The following is a 13,265-nucleotide window of genomic DNA, read 5'->3' as shown; positions in this document are numbered from 1 at the left end:
GTTGATTTTGAAAAAGGGTTGAAAATGGCTTGTTTGAAAATGGCACTTTGTGGTTTTTATGAAAAATATGGTTTTTGGGCATACTTTGAAGGGACATAACTTGGACTACGGATCTTTGTTTTGTGCCAAATCTTTTTAGAAATGAAATTGGATCCGGGATGTCCATGCCGTTCGAAGAACGGGTGAAAAACGATTTAAAATGAGGAAGTTATGTCCGTCGGAAGATTGGGGGTTGAATCTGTGAATTCTGCAGCTTTTAACTTAGAAATTCTTTTAGCAGAATGACCCTCCACGCGTAGGCGCACTTGGCGCGTACGCGTCGTTCTTCGAGAAGGCACCATCCACGCGAGCGCGTGGTGTGCGCGTGCGCGTCGATGCGCTGCACCCAATGCCCAGCCATTTTCCCGAGAGTTGTGCCAGAGTTGTGCCAGTTTTGTGCCTGGGGCGCAAATGCACCCACGCGTACGCGTGGCTGACGCTTACGCGTCGTCTGGCGGTGTTTCAATCCACGCGTCCGCGTGTATGACGCATACGCGTCGATGAGCTTTGTGGCCATCCACGCGTGCGCGTGAAGTACGCGTGCGCGTAGCCATGTTTTCATCCCGAAGTTGATTTGTGAGTTTTAAAAGCTAAATCCCATACTTTTAAGCCTCCGATCTCACCCCTTATGTATTGAATCATTATGATATGCCTAGCAAAGAGGAAAGAGTTAGGGGATGTGGTAACTTGCGAATGAAGCAAGGGAAAAGTTGTGATTATATGAGATATGGAGGATGGCAGTAGAAGTACCGTGTATGCCATGAGCCGAAGGGCTATAATTATTGATAAATGGTTGGTTCTTGATTGAACCATGAGCCGGATGGCTGAGTTATTGCCGGATACGGCGGAGCCATGTTGATAAATTGGCTAGTTCTGGATTGAACTGTGAGCCGAATGGCTGAGCTATTGCCGAGCTACGGCAAAGCCATTATGGATTATGGCTGAGTATAAAGGCATAATGATAATTGAATAATGATGAAAAATGTTGAATGTAAGCATGCTTGTGTTTTCTCTCTGGTTGTAAGGGTGACAGGGCACCGATACCCTCTAATGGCGACAGGGCGCAGATACCCTCTAATGGCGACAGGGCGCAGATACCCTCTAATGGTGACAGGGCACATATTCCCTCTAATGATATTAATACGCAACAGAGAGACTGTGCCCGGGTTAGCTACCGGACACGTCGGGTTGGCTTGATAACCGACAGATGATATCATCAGCCATAGGGCAGGCATACATCATTTGCATATGTTTGAATTGTTTGGGTTTGCCTATTTGTTTTGGATTTCTATATCATATATGCTATGTTACCTGATTACATGCTACTTGTTCTACTTGTACCTTATTTGTGTATTACTTGTCTGTATTGCTTGTGTTTGTACAACTGAGAGATCCCTCATGATGGTGTCGGTGGATGTTGGGGGCTGTTCTTGATGAGATGAATTGATAATGCGATTGCATAATGATGATGATTTTTGAATGAGATCATTTGAGCCCCCTGGGTAGACGCAGTGATGTGATTTCACTAGCTCCAGGCGAGGGTATGATGTATTGATATAGAGTTGCTGAGGCGGAACAACTGGTAATGGTTTTGCTTATGATTCTGAGTCTGATTCGTGGAAGAATCAGCGAATTGGGAAACATGTGTAATATGAACTAGATTTAGTATCCCCTTACGTCAGATGCCTATTTATGGATTAGTGAGAATCTAGGCTGGATACTTGGTGAAAAGGAGTTTAGGATGCTTAGTGAGTTTTTATTGCAGTGCATTGTATTTATTTGGCACTTTTACCGTACTGGGAACCCATGGGCCCGGGGTTCTCATTCCGTATATATCTCTTGTTTTTCAGATACAGGTCCAAGTGCTCAGAAGTGAGCTGTGGTACGTCTGAGAGACGGCGAAGATCTTTGTTTTCTCTACTTTGTGTTTTGCTTAGAATCTCTCCATCTTTGTTTTGAAACAATTATATTATGTATTGAACTCTTTTGGAACTTGCCTATAGAGGCTCTTATGTTTCCTTTGGGAGAGATTAGGATATACTGTTGTCAACTACTTTCATACTGTACCCTAGCCGGCCTAAACTTCGCGGGTCGCGACTAGTGGCTAGTACTTATGTTATATATATCTATCTGTTATCTATCTCTTAATCTCCTTTATGCCTTGTTCGTATATCGCGTTCGGCTTGCAGTTTAACTTTTCATTGTCGAAACGTGCGAGTTACGTCTTCGCGATTTTATTTCTACTCTTTTCAGGCTTCTCGAATAATACTCCTTTCGAAATTACCTATAGTTATATATTAAAAATCCACCTGAGAGTCGTACCACCGTAATATCATTGACTTATGACTCGAGCATAAGGATTTGAATATTAGGGTGTTACAGTCTATGCTATCACTACTGCTACATTCTTGAAATAGCTACTATTTGAAGTGAATGATGGTTGTGAATAATTCTTGAGTGTTGCTGTGGATGAATGTTTCCCTTCTTTTGCTGCATATGTGTTGCATCATCAAAAGCATTTTTGCAAGATATCTAACATGTTTATTTCTTTTACGTGCAGGAAGACATGATGTGATGAAAAAAATATGTTCTATACAAATATCACATGGGATGGGTCTTACAATGACCTTCGTTATGTAAATGCAATATTTTGATGTGTTATGTACTTTTTGAGGTATTACATGTAATTGAAAAAATTCCACTCTATTTTGATTTGTGTTGTTTAGACTAAAAATTAAACATATCTATCTTATAATGAAACTTTTATGATTTAGATTTCTTGAATTTCTTATTTTTAGATTTATTTTGTGATTATTATCATTTTAGGATGTGATTATAATTTAAAAAAATGAATCTCATAAACAACAACAGGCTATAGTCACCGTTTTAAAAAATCGTGACCATAGATAGGCCTATGGTCACGGTTTTAAGGAGGGGTGACTATAGAAGCTATGGCCATGGTGAAAAACCGTGACCATAGATAGGCTATGGTCACGGTTTTAAGGAGAGTGACCATAGAGTCTATTGCCACGGTGAAAAACTGTGACCATAACCCTATCTATGGTCACGGTTTTAAGGAGGGGTAACCATAGAGACTATGATCACGGTAAAAACCGTGACCATAGATAGGGCTATGGTCACGATTTTTGGTGGAGTGACCATAGAGTCTATGGCCACGGTGAAAACCGTGACCATAGATAGGGCTATGGTCACGGTTTTAAGGAAGGGTGACCATAGAAGCTATGGCCACGGTGAAAACTGTGACCATAGCCTTATCTATGGTCACGGTTTTAAGGAGGGATGACCATAGAGGCTATGGTCACGGTTTTCAAGGCTATGGTCATGGTTTTCACTGTGACCATAGATTAACCTATGGTCACGGTAAAAAAACGTGGCCTAAAGTGTCAGATTTTGAAAATTGAAACCGTGACCATAAAAACCGTGACCATAGATAAAAAAACGTGACCATAGACCTATGGCCACGGTAAAAAACCGTGACCATAGGTCTAAAAATACAGAAAAAATAAAAATAAGATATTTGTTATTAGATCTTTCTCCTTTTTTTTCTTAATGAGTGCCACAACAAGATCTCTATATCATATATATGGTATAAATTAAATTTATATGTGAGTATATATATATATATAGCTTTTGACCATTTTTGTCAAGTATATGATGAAGTTTTTACGACTGTTAATCAAATGCAATGTCTAATAGTATTTAAATACTATTTTGATGTACTTAAACTCGAAGTGAGATATAACACTAAACTACTTTAAAATATGACCAAACTTTATAGATATTTTTTAATATTGTAGTAAGAGTATCTGCTAAAAATATTCTAGCTCTCAAATAAATATATAGTCGACTTAGTATTTTTTTTTTTTTTTTGAGAAGAATGTTCGGAGTGAATTTTTCTTCTTCTTTTTTTATTGGAATGTGATCTTATCATCACATTAATGTATAAGGGTTATGCTATAACTCGATTTTCATTAAAAGATAATGTAACATTCGTAATCAGTCTACAAAAAAATATTCCATCAATAATTAGTCTACAAAAAAGTATTCAATCAATAACGCATTAGTCAGGTGTTATACTAGTTCGAATTGTAACAAACGAATCAAATGCCTATAAAAATACTTTTATATTAATATATCCAAACATAATTATTAAATAAAAACATATTTTGACTTAAGATATCTAAACATAAAATTATTTTTACTTTTTTAAAAGAACTTTTAAAAAAAATCACTTAAAAAAGATATTTTCGTAAAAATCCACCTAAATTAGATACCGTTTTAAATTTATGTTAACATTAGAAATAACACCAGCATAAACGTGAAAATTAAAAGATCATCAAATTCATACTAACAAATAAACAATATTAATAATATTAAAATCTTTATTTTCTCAATACTAAACTACAACAATATATATACAAAGAGACATTTTTTAATACACCGTAAAAATTGCATAAATACATAAAAAAAAATAAGAATAACATTTTTTGGATCTTTTTCTTTTTTTTCTTAACGAGTACCATAATAAGATCTCTATATCCAATATATGATATGAACTTATATGTGAGTATAACCTATATATATGAGTGATCAATGTGAAATTTTTGACCGTTTTTGTCATGTATATAATAGACAAAGTTGTTACAATTTTTAACCAAATACAATGGCTAATAGATTTAAATATTGTTTTTACATACTTAAACTCGAACTGAAATATAGCATCAAACTTTAAGATATGACCGAACTCCTTGAATATTCTTTAATATTGTAATATGGATATCTGTTAAAAATACTCTGACTCTCAAATAAATGTATAGTCAACTTAATATTTTTTTTAAATTTATTTGAAGTGGATTTTTGTTCTTGTTTCTTTCTTAAAAACGTGAGTGGTCTTGGAAACGTGATATTATCATCACGTTAATGTATAAGTGCTATGCTATAACTCAATTTTTATTAAAAAAATAATACAAAAAAAATAACATATTTTTTGAATCTTTCTCTCTCTCTTTTTTTAATGAGTGAGAAAAACTATCATTTGTACCCATAAATTTTGAGAACGCTGACAAAAATACCCATCAAACAAGAAAACTAACGTTGTACCCATGAAAGATGGGTTCTGTGTGACAATAGTATCCAGACCGTAATTTTTTGTTGATTTTTTAATAAAATTCCCAAATTAACCCTTCTATCTTCATCCCCAAATTCCAAATTTCACAACCCTAATCCTTTTTCTTCCTCTGCACCTCCGGTGAGTTCCCATGAAACCCTCCAAGCCACCTTCTCCAACCGCAAACAAGATTCCCATTCTCGATCTCAATCCTCTCTCTTCTCCATCTCCATCTCCATCTTCTCTGCCTTCTTCATCATCAACTCCCTCGTCTCCCTCTTCGACGCACACAACTCAAACGATGCCGTTGGCTCCGTCCTCCAACTCCAGCTCCTACCAATCGCCCTCCTCTTCCTCTCTTACTCCCTCCTCTCTCTCTTCACCTTCCCCCTCCCTCTCCCCTCATCATTATTAGAACTCCTTGCCGCCTTCGCCTTCGTCCAAGAGTTCCTCTTGTTCTCTACCTTCAGAGGAAGGATCCAAGCGGGGTCGAAAACCGTTACTACAGTCTCTTGCTGGTTCCCATCGCTGTATGTGTTTTCTCCACTTTTCTTGAATTGAAGTCTCCGGGCTCCGCTTTCCCCAAATTGGGCGGTGGAATGGGCTTCATCCTTCAGGGCACGTGGATCATTCAGATTGGCCTGGCTTTGTTCTCCGGCTGGGTGGCGCAAGGGTGCTCCCTGCACCAGCTGAGCAGGGGAAACTATACTCTGAGGTGCAAGGGCCACATGGACTACCACAGAGCCAGCGCCCTTGCCACGCTTCAGTTCAACTGCCAACTTGCTTTCATGGTTGTTCTTTCTATTGGTGCTTATTCGGTAATCTCTGCGAGGAGTGGAGGATCTCTAGAATCTTCTTCTGCTGCTGCCAGTTATAGGCCGATTGGTTTTGCTGAGATGCAGCAGTTGGAGAATTCCATGAATTTCACTTTGGATTCTAATGATGATGATGGTGAAGAGAGATAGAAGGGGACTGTTGTTGAACATGGTAATGGGTTGCGAAATTTGGAATTTGGGGATGAAGATAGAAGGGTTAATTTGGAAATTTTATTAAAAAATCAACAAAAAATTATGGTTTGGATACTATTGTCACACGAAACCCATCTTTTATGGGTACAACGTTAGTTTTCTTGTTTGATGGGTACTTTTGTCAGTGTTCGCAAAATTTATGGATACAAATGGTAGTTTTTCCTTAATGAGTGTCATAATAAGATCTCTATATCTTATGTATGGTATGAATTTATATGTGAGTATATAGCCTATATATATGAGTGATAAGTGTGAAGCTTTTGGTTGTATTTGTTGAGTATATGCTGGACGAAATTGTTACGACTTTTAACTAAATACATTGTCTAATAGTATTTAAATATTACTTTGACTTATCTAAACTCGAATTGAGATATAGCACCAAATTTTAAGATATGACTGAACTCTTCGAATATTTAATATTGTAGTATGGGTATAACTAAAAATACTCTAATTTTTGAATAAATGTATAGTCAACTTAGTATTTTTTTTTTTAAATCTGTTCGGAGTGGATTTTCTTTCTTTTTTCTTTCTTAAAAATGTGATCTTATCATCATATTAATGTATAAGTATTATGCTATAACTCAATTTTCATTAAAAAATAATGTAACATTCGTAATCAGTTTACAAAAAAATATTTTCGATCAGTAATCAATCTACAAAGAAGTATTCGATTAATAACGTGTTAGTCAAGTGTTATATTAGTTCAAATTATATATAGCAGACGAATCAAATATTGTTATCATATCACGTGTTGTAACAATACTCATCAAGTTTTGACAATCGGACATGTTTAGAAATTTTCCTAATAAAAAAGTCATTACTTATTATATTTATAAAAAATTGGAAAACAAAAGAAATTTTAATTAAATTTTGGCATATAAAATAAAAAAGGTTAAAGAATATTTCTATTACAATGCATGAATCTAACTCACATTGTTTGCTTTTTAATGAAGTATAAAACTTCATATCAATCATTCCAAAAGCTGAAAACGCAAATCATAACCACAACTTGTTGATCAGTAGAATCTAACAGATAGATTGTCCCACTGAAAGGCATAAGGTTCCAAGATTAGCAGTAAAACTCGGATATTGAGTGTGAATGAGTTAAAATAAAATCTATGTTCATGGATGGAAAACTAAGCCCTTGGAACCAGAGGAATTATAGGAAGAGGAATATGCACTAAAGATATTTTAACTTAAAAAGTTAAAAGATAGAAAAAAGAGAGTAACAACTTGATAATTATGGAGAGAACAAATTGAAAAGAGGAGAAAGAGTGGAGCATGAGATGCTCAAATTAGTGGCTCTTGGCTTCATCTATGGTCAAGATTCCATGTCAAACTCAGTCAACTCATCTCTTTTAGAGATAGATTACTTATTTGTATTTATTTTTGTTTCGTAAATTAATTAGATAAATTATATCATTTAATGGAATCTGAAATTTAACTAAACTATATGAATGCTTTATCAAATGATTGTAAAGTAATTTTAGATGTGTATCTAATAATTATATAACATTAGCTATATCAGCAAAAATAATTATCTCTTATATTGACGGTATAAATAATTATTTAAAAATAGATATAATTAAATAACTATATAAAATATTTTATACCATAAATATATCAAAATTAAATTTATAAAATAAATACACAAAATACTTTTTTATTATTGGTTACCTATTTTAGTTTAGTGGAAATAAATAAGGTAATTTGAAAGTACAATTTTTTGGTGTCACTTTGAAGAAATGCTGTGTGACTCAGCATGTGTTTCAAAACAAAGCATATGGTGACATGGGATATAGTGTCCAAAACCAAAATTAACTGCTTCCACAGTTCCACTTGCAAACAAAGAGCACGTGAATGATTCTTCACTTTGATCATTCCACGCATTAGGATTCTTAATTGCTTCATTATTAATTAATTTTTTTTTGTGTGTCCACCACCTAAGATCATTAACCCATTGGAGGCTTAACTCAACATAATAATATTATAGAATTGAAAAAGTAACTCGTGGACTTAATTAATCAGATGGGTAGCACTTAAAAACAATGTTCTACTACATAATCGTGGACTTTTAATTTGGGGTAGTAGGATCTTAACGTCCACCATGTTATATAGAACCCAGTACAAAGTGCATAATACACTAAAATGATATAATATAATATAAATTTTAGAATAATTCTAGTCAATTATTATTTTAGTGTACAGTTATGTTTGTTTGTTTTGCATTAATATATGATCTTAGTATAATTTGGTAAATTTAAGATGTTATTATAGAACTAGAAGAGTAAAAAATACTTAAATAATTTCTAATACATAGAGACTTGTGTTTCAAAATGTTTCATTATAAATCACATTCTTTTTAGTACACATGAGGAATTGAACCTATACCAATTCTATACCAAAATATTCACTCATATTTGACAAAGCTAAGGCCCAGGTGCCTCATGAATCACCCCCAAGTCATATCTGAAAAAGCTTTATGGTCTAATCGTCTAAAAGCATTAATTACAACCCCCTAAAATATCTCTTTTTTTTTTTTTCAAAATTACACCACTAATATATATGATTGATGGCTTTGGCTTTGTTCATTCAATATGTGAACATGAAAGCTGCATATTTATTGCATGGAGATAATATTTGTATTTTTTGTGTGTGTATATTTTTGTATATTTTCTTAAATATATAAAAAAAATAATTTTGATTTTTTAATTTTTTATCATCCACTTTTAATATCAAAAGTAAAGAAATATACAAAATAATATACACAAAAATAATACACATATAACATTACTTTTTATTGCAAGCATTTTCCAAAAAGGTGAATAGTCACAAGCTACACATAACTTCCTTGTGCTCTTGACATTCTTCCAGATAAGTCCTTCCTAAATAGAAGATGCAAATAAGATGCATTAGCCACCATCTAAGTTCAATCATTCAAATCAAATCAAATTAAATCATCAAACATCCAATTAGAAAAAACTATTGTTACACAATCAAAAGCTTCATAACTTATCCTCTCATAAATCACATTTTAGTAACATATTTTTAATATTTTAAGGATAAATACAGTTAACTTTCTGATTCTTGAACATTACTTCACGTGTACTTTATATTCTAAATATTTACATTGTACAATTAGATACCTTAAAGTTGTTAAAAAATCCATAAAAAAACTTTAGTTAACTTTTTTTTTCTCAATCAAAATTACCTGTATATTAAAAAATAATTTTATCACATCCAATAAAACGATCATTTTAAGATCTATTTAATTTATATTTTTATTTTCTGTTATTATTTCTAATATTTTTTATTTACAAAATTCTAAAACGTAAACTAGCCACACTCTTAGAATGTCATGTAACACATTTTAGATAAGGGTTTATGACGAAATTGAGGTTTAGCATTTTAGTACCTTTTTCAGAATTCTACACCCTGAATTATACATGCCTAGTTTCACTGAGGTTGCATTGGTTGCATTTGCATAAAAGTATCATAAGGTCCAAATTGAAATCCATGGAAAGTTCCTCTGAGTAAATACTGCTCCTGAGGTTTAGATCCGTATGAAGAAGCTCCACACAAAGGTGTCATGAACGAATTTCCATTTGTTGAATCAAACACCAAAGGCACACCCTCATATGGTGGTGATTTCCAGTCATATTCCTGTTTAACCATGCTTGACAAAAGCTTCTGATTCTGATTCAAATTTGCATCTGGAGAGGGAGGTTTGTTACTTTCCGACGAAGGCGACTTTGTTTCAGGGAGATTAACCATTGTGATATCATGGATACTGGATCTCCGCTTATCCTTGCCGCCGTTAAGTTGCCGGATAAAGTATTTCTGAGCATGACTTGCAACTTGCGTCGGCGTCCTTGTTGTAACAAAATTTCGAGATATATTTCTCCAATCACCTTTACCATACTTCTTCAAACCCATCAAAAATAGCCTGTGGTGTGGATAATTAGTCCAACATCGAAATCACTAAGCAAAAGGAAAAATAGTAACCAAAACTTGCAAACTAAACACTAAAGAAAAGATCTCAAATTCAAAGTCACAACTTCAGTGCAGATAACTTGATGTGAAGTTGATAGTCGAGAGTGGTCAAATAATTTGACAAGTTTGACTAAATTGTCATCTATCAACTATCAGCTATCGGCTATTACCATCACACTGCACCTCTTGATCAGTTCTATAACTTCAAAATCATTAGCAAAACATGGATTCTTCTTGTACTATTTGACATACACAAAACACATAGCAAGATCAGTGTAATACTAACTAAAACAAATCCTCTTCAAAAACCTAAGTTTTCAATCTAATCTCAGTTTCCATTTATTCAAAGGCATCTGAATTATGTATAAACAAAAAATCAGTCAACAATTTAGGTACGAGTATAAAATATATATTAAAATATAAAATACATATTAAAAATATATTTATGTACAAATGTGCAGTAACTGATTTAGTGATTGATTTTTGGTGTGGTGATGTCATTTTTGTAAAATGATTACCTGTGCTCTTCTTCAGTCCATGGTACACCTTTCTTCCTTTCTTGTTCAGAAGGCCTAGTGGAAGAACCCCTTTTGCAACCAACACCATAGAATTGCTTAAACCCATCAAATTCATGATTATCAACCCACTCCAATGTGAAAGAACCATCAGTAGTTCCCCCTGGAATTGGTATGAACCCAGATTCAATTACATTCACATCTTCAACTAACTCCCTATACTGTTTGATCACATCACCAACCGTCTTCCCCGGGATCATAGCCGCCACCTTCAGCCACCGGTCCGGCGTCTCCTTGTCGAAGAGCGCCAAAGCGTTCTCAAATTGCTTGTTCTCTTGTGGTGTCCATTTGGTTCCTGCACTCTCTTGGAACAACCAATTTGAGTTGTGAAGGTAAGAAGCTGGAGACAGAACTTCAATTCCCCTGTTCATTTCTTCTTCTTCTTCTAATAAGCTATAGCCAATAGTTGCATACATACATAGCAACTCAAGTAAATATTCAATTAAAAAGAAGAGAGAGAGATATATATAACAAAGGGGAGATATTAAGAGTGGTAAGAGTTTAATCTTGTGGACAAAGATGCATTATTTTGCAAAGGAATCTGCTACTTTTCACGTAGCCACAACCAGAGGAATCTAGGGATGGGGAAAAAAAGGAAAGGGTTCTTTTTCTTTTCCAAGACCTAAGGAAAATTCCAAATTCTACAGGCTATGAACAAAGCACAGGCATAAACCCTAAATAATACAGTTCAGATCTAAGAGAAGAAGAGATCATCACCATCCAAATTTACCGCACACAAAAAAAAAAAAAAAGACCCAGATGAAAAAGTTAAAAGATAAACCCAAATATGTCAATGGAATTCCAAATTCGAAATTCTAACCCCAGAAGGTTATCGAGTGACACTGAATAGAAGGTTCTAGAATGATAAGGGTGCAATATAGAAGGAAAAGACTGAAGGGGAAGGTGAGAAAAACAAAAAAGGAAGCAACTTTGAAAGAAAATTGAAATGGGGTGGTAGTAGAAGTAGAAGTGTAGCAGTAGTAGTAGTACTAGTACGGTGAAGCTCTGAACTTGGATTTTGCAGTGCAGAGTATTATAAAACAGGGAAAATGTGTTAATAACGTGACAGAAGAAGATGAAGTAACAACAACATCAGATAATCAGAGAACCTATGGTGCAATTAGAATAGAATACAATGTTGCCATGTCTTTTGAATAAAAAAAATAATAATAATATTCAGCAGAATATGATAATTTAGTTGTTGTTGTTGGAGTAGCAGTAGTAGTACTAGTACTAGTGATTGTTTCTGTGAGAGAAAGCGATCTATATGGAAGAGAGAGAGAGGCGAAGGAGTGTGAAAAGAGAGAGGTCAAAGGCAGTGAGTTGTGATTGGTTGAGAGGGTGTTTGTGGGCGCTTACACAGATACTACAATGGTACTTCAAGCAAGGAGGAGAGAGAAAAAAATAAGGTGTTAAAATTTAGCATCAAAAGATTCTATCTAGTACGGGTGGCAACACACTTGATCAGGATAGGAACTCTTTTAACTATCTCAAAAACTTAGGTACCGTTTGTTTTTGGGGGCAGGACACGGAGACATAGACAATACTTGTTTAAAAAGTGTTTGGAAGTAGAGACATGGACAGTAGACATATTGTCTCCGAGACAATTTTTGATACTTTTGTGTCCACTCTTTTACGAAGGACAATGATGGACACGGAATTTGGAAAAGTGGACACGGACAATTTTATAAATTTTGTTTTCCTTTTTTCCACTATTATCCCTTTTTATTTTTCCTATTGCGTTGTTCAGAGATACTTTTTTCTTCATGTTCTTTCTCTATTTCTTTTTTTTCCAGGTACTCTCTCCTTTCTTTAGAATTTTTTATTGGAGGTAGATAATTCTTTTCTTTTTATCGTTTTACTTCAATACCATTATAACCTTATATTATATTATTTCATTTGTAATAAAAATAATAACAAAAATAATTAATTTTAAAACTTTTAAAAGATAAATATTATCAAAAGTAAAATTGATCTTTTAAAATGTTAAAAAAAATTATAAATTGCAATTGATTTTATACAATTTAAAGAAAAAATCAGTTTTTTATAAAGAAAAATCAGTTTTTAGATAAAAAAATTAGTTTTTTTTTTAATAAAAATAGATTTTTATATGCAAAAATTAATTATTTTTTCATGTAAAAATGATTTTTTTTAAATTAATTTTTTATTTAAAATTAATTTGGCTTATTAACTTAAACAAAATTTTTTATTAATCAAACTCAAATTTATTTTTTTTTATTAATCTTAACCATATGTATTCCTACATATTAATAATAAATTTTAAAATAAAATAATTATATTTATAAATTTTATTTTAATATAAATACTAATATATTTTTTTATTAAAATTTTTTGCCTCTTCAAATATTTTTTCAAGTTCTGTCTGTACTCCTACGTACTCTCATTTTTTATTAAATTAATTTGTATTGATGTAGAAAATTTGGAATCACAGGACTATTTTAGTCATTTCATATAATATTTTAGTCTTGTCCATGTGTATCC

General features: G+C 33.3%; 1 protein-coding gene and 1 pseudogene across 1 annotated transcript; one reads left to right on the top strand and one right to left on the bottom strand.

Moving 5' to 3' along the window:
- Positions 1 to 5,162: 5,162 nt before the first annotated feature.
- Positions 5,163 to 6,132, top strand: LOC130963266 (uncharacterized; annotated as a pseudogene).
- Positions 6,133 to 8,586: 2,454 nt separating this feature from the next.
- LOC130960758 (transcription factor DIVARICATA) lies at positions 8,587 to 11,986 on the bottom strand. Its single transcript, XM_057886221.1, has 3 exons — positions 10,707 to 11,986; positions 9,611 to 10,141; positions 8,587 to 9,080 (listed from the first exon to the last, which is right to left on the bottom strand). Exons 1-2 carry the CDS (start codon positions 11,177 to 11,179, stop codon positions 9,652 to 9,654), a joined length of 963 nt encoding a protein of 320 aa, XP_057742204.1. The 5' UTR covers positions 11,180 to 11,986; the 3' UTR covers positions 8,587 to 9,080; positions 9,611 to 9,651.
- Positions 11,987 to 13,265: the final 1,279 nt, after the last annotated feature.

Source organism: Arachis stenosperma, chromosome 2 (assembly GCF_014773155.1).
Source record: "Arachis stenosperma cultivar V10309 chromosome 2, arast.V10309.gnm1.PFL2, whole genome shotgun sequence".
Classification (NCBI taxonomy): Eukaryota; Viridiplantae; Streptophyta; class Magnoliopsida; order Fabales; family Fabaceae; genus Arachis; species Arachis stenosperma.
The sequence above is the reverse complement of the archived record's forward strand: the minus strand, read 5'-3'. Positions and strand labels throughout refer to the sequence as shown.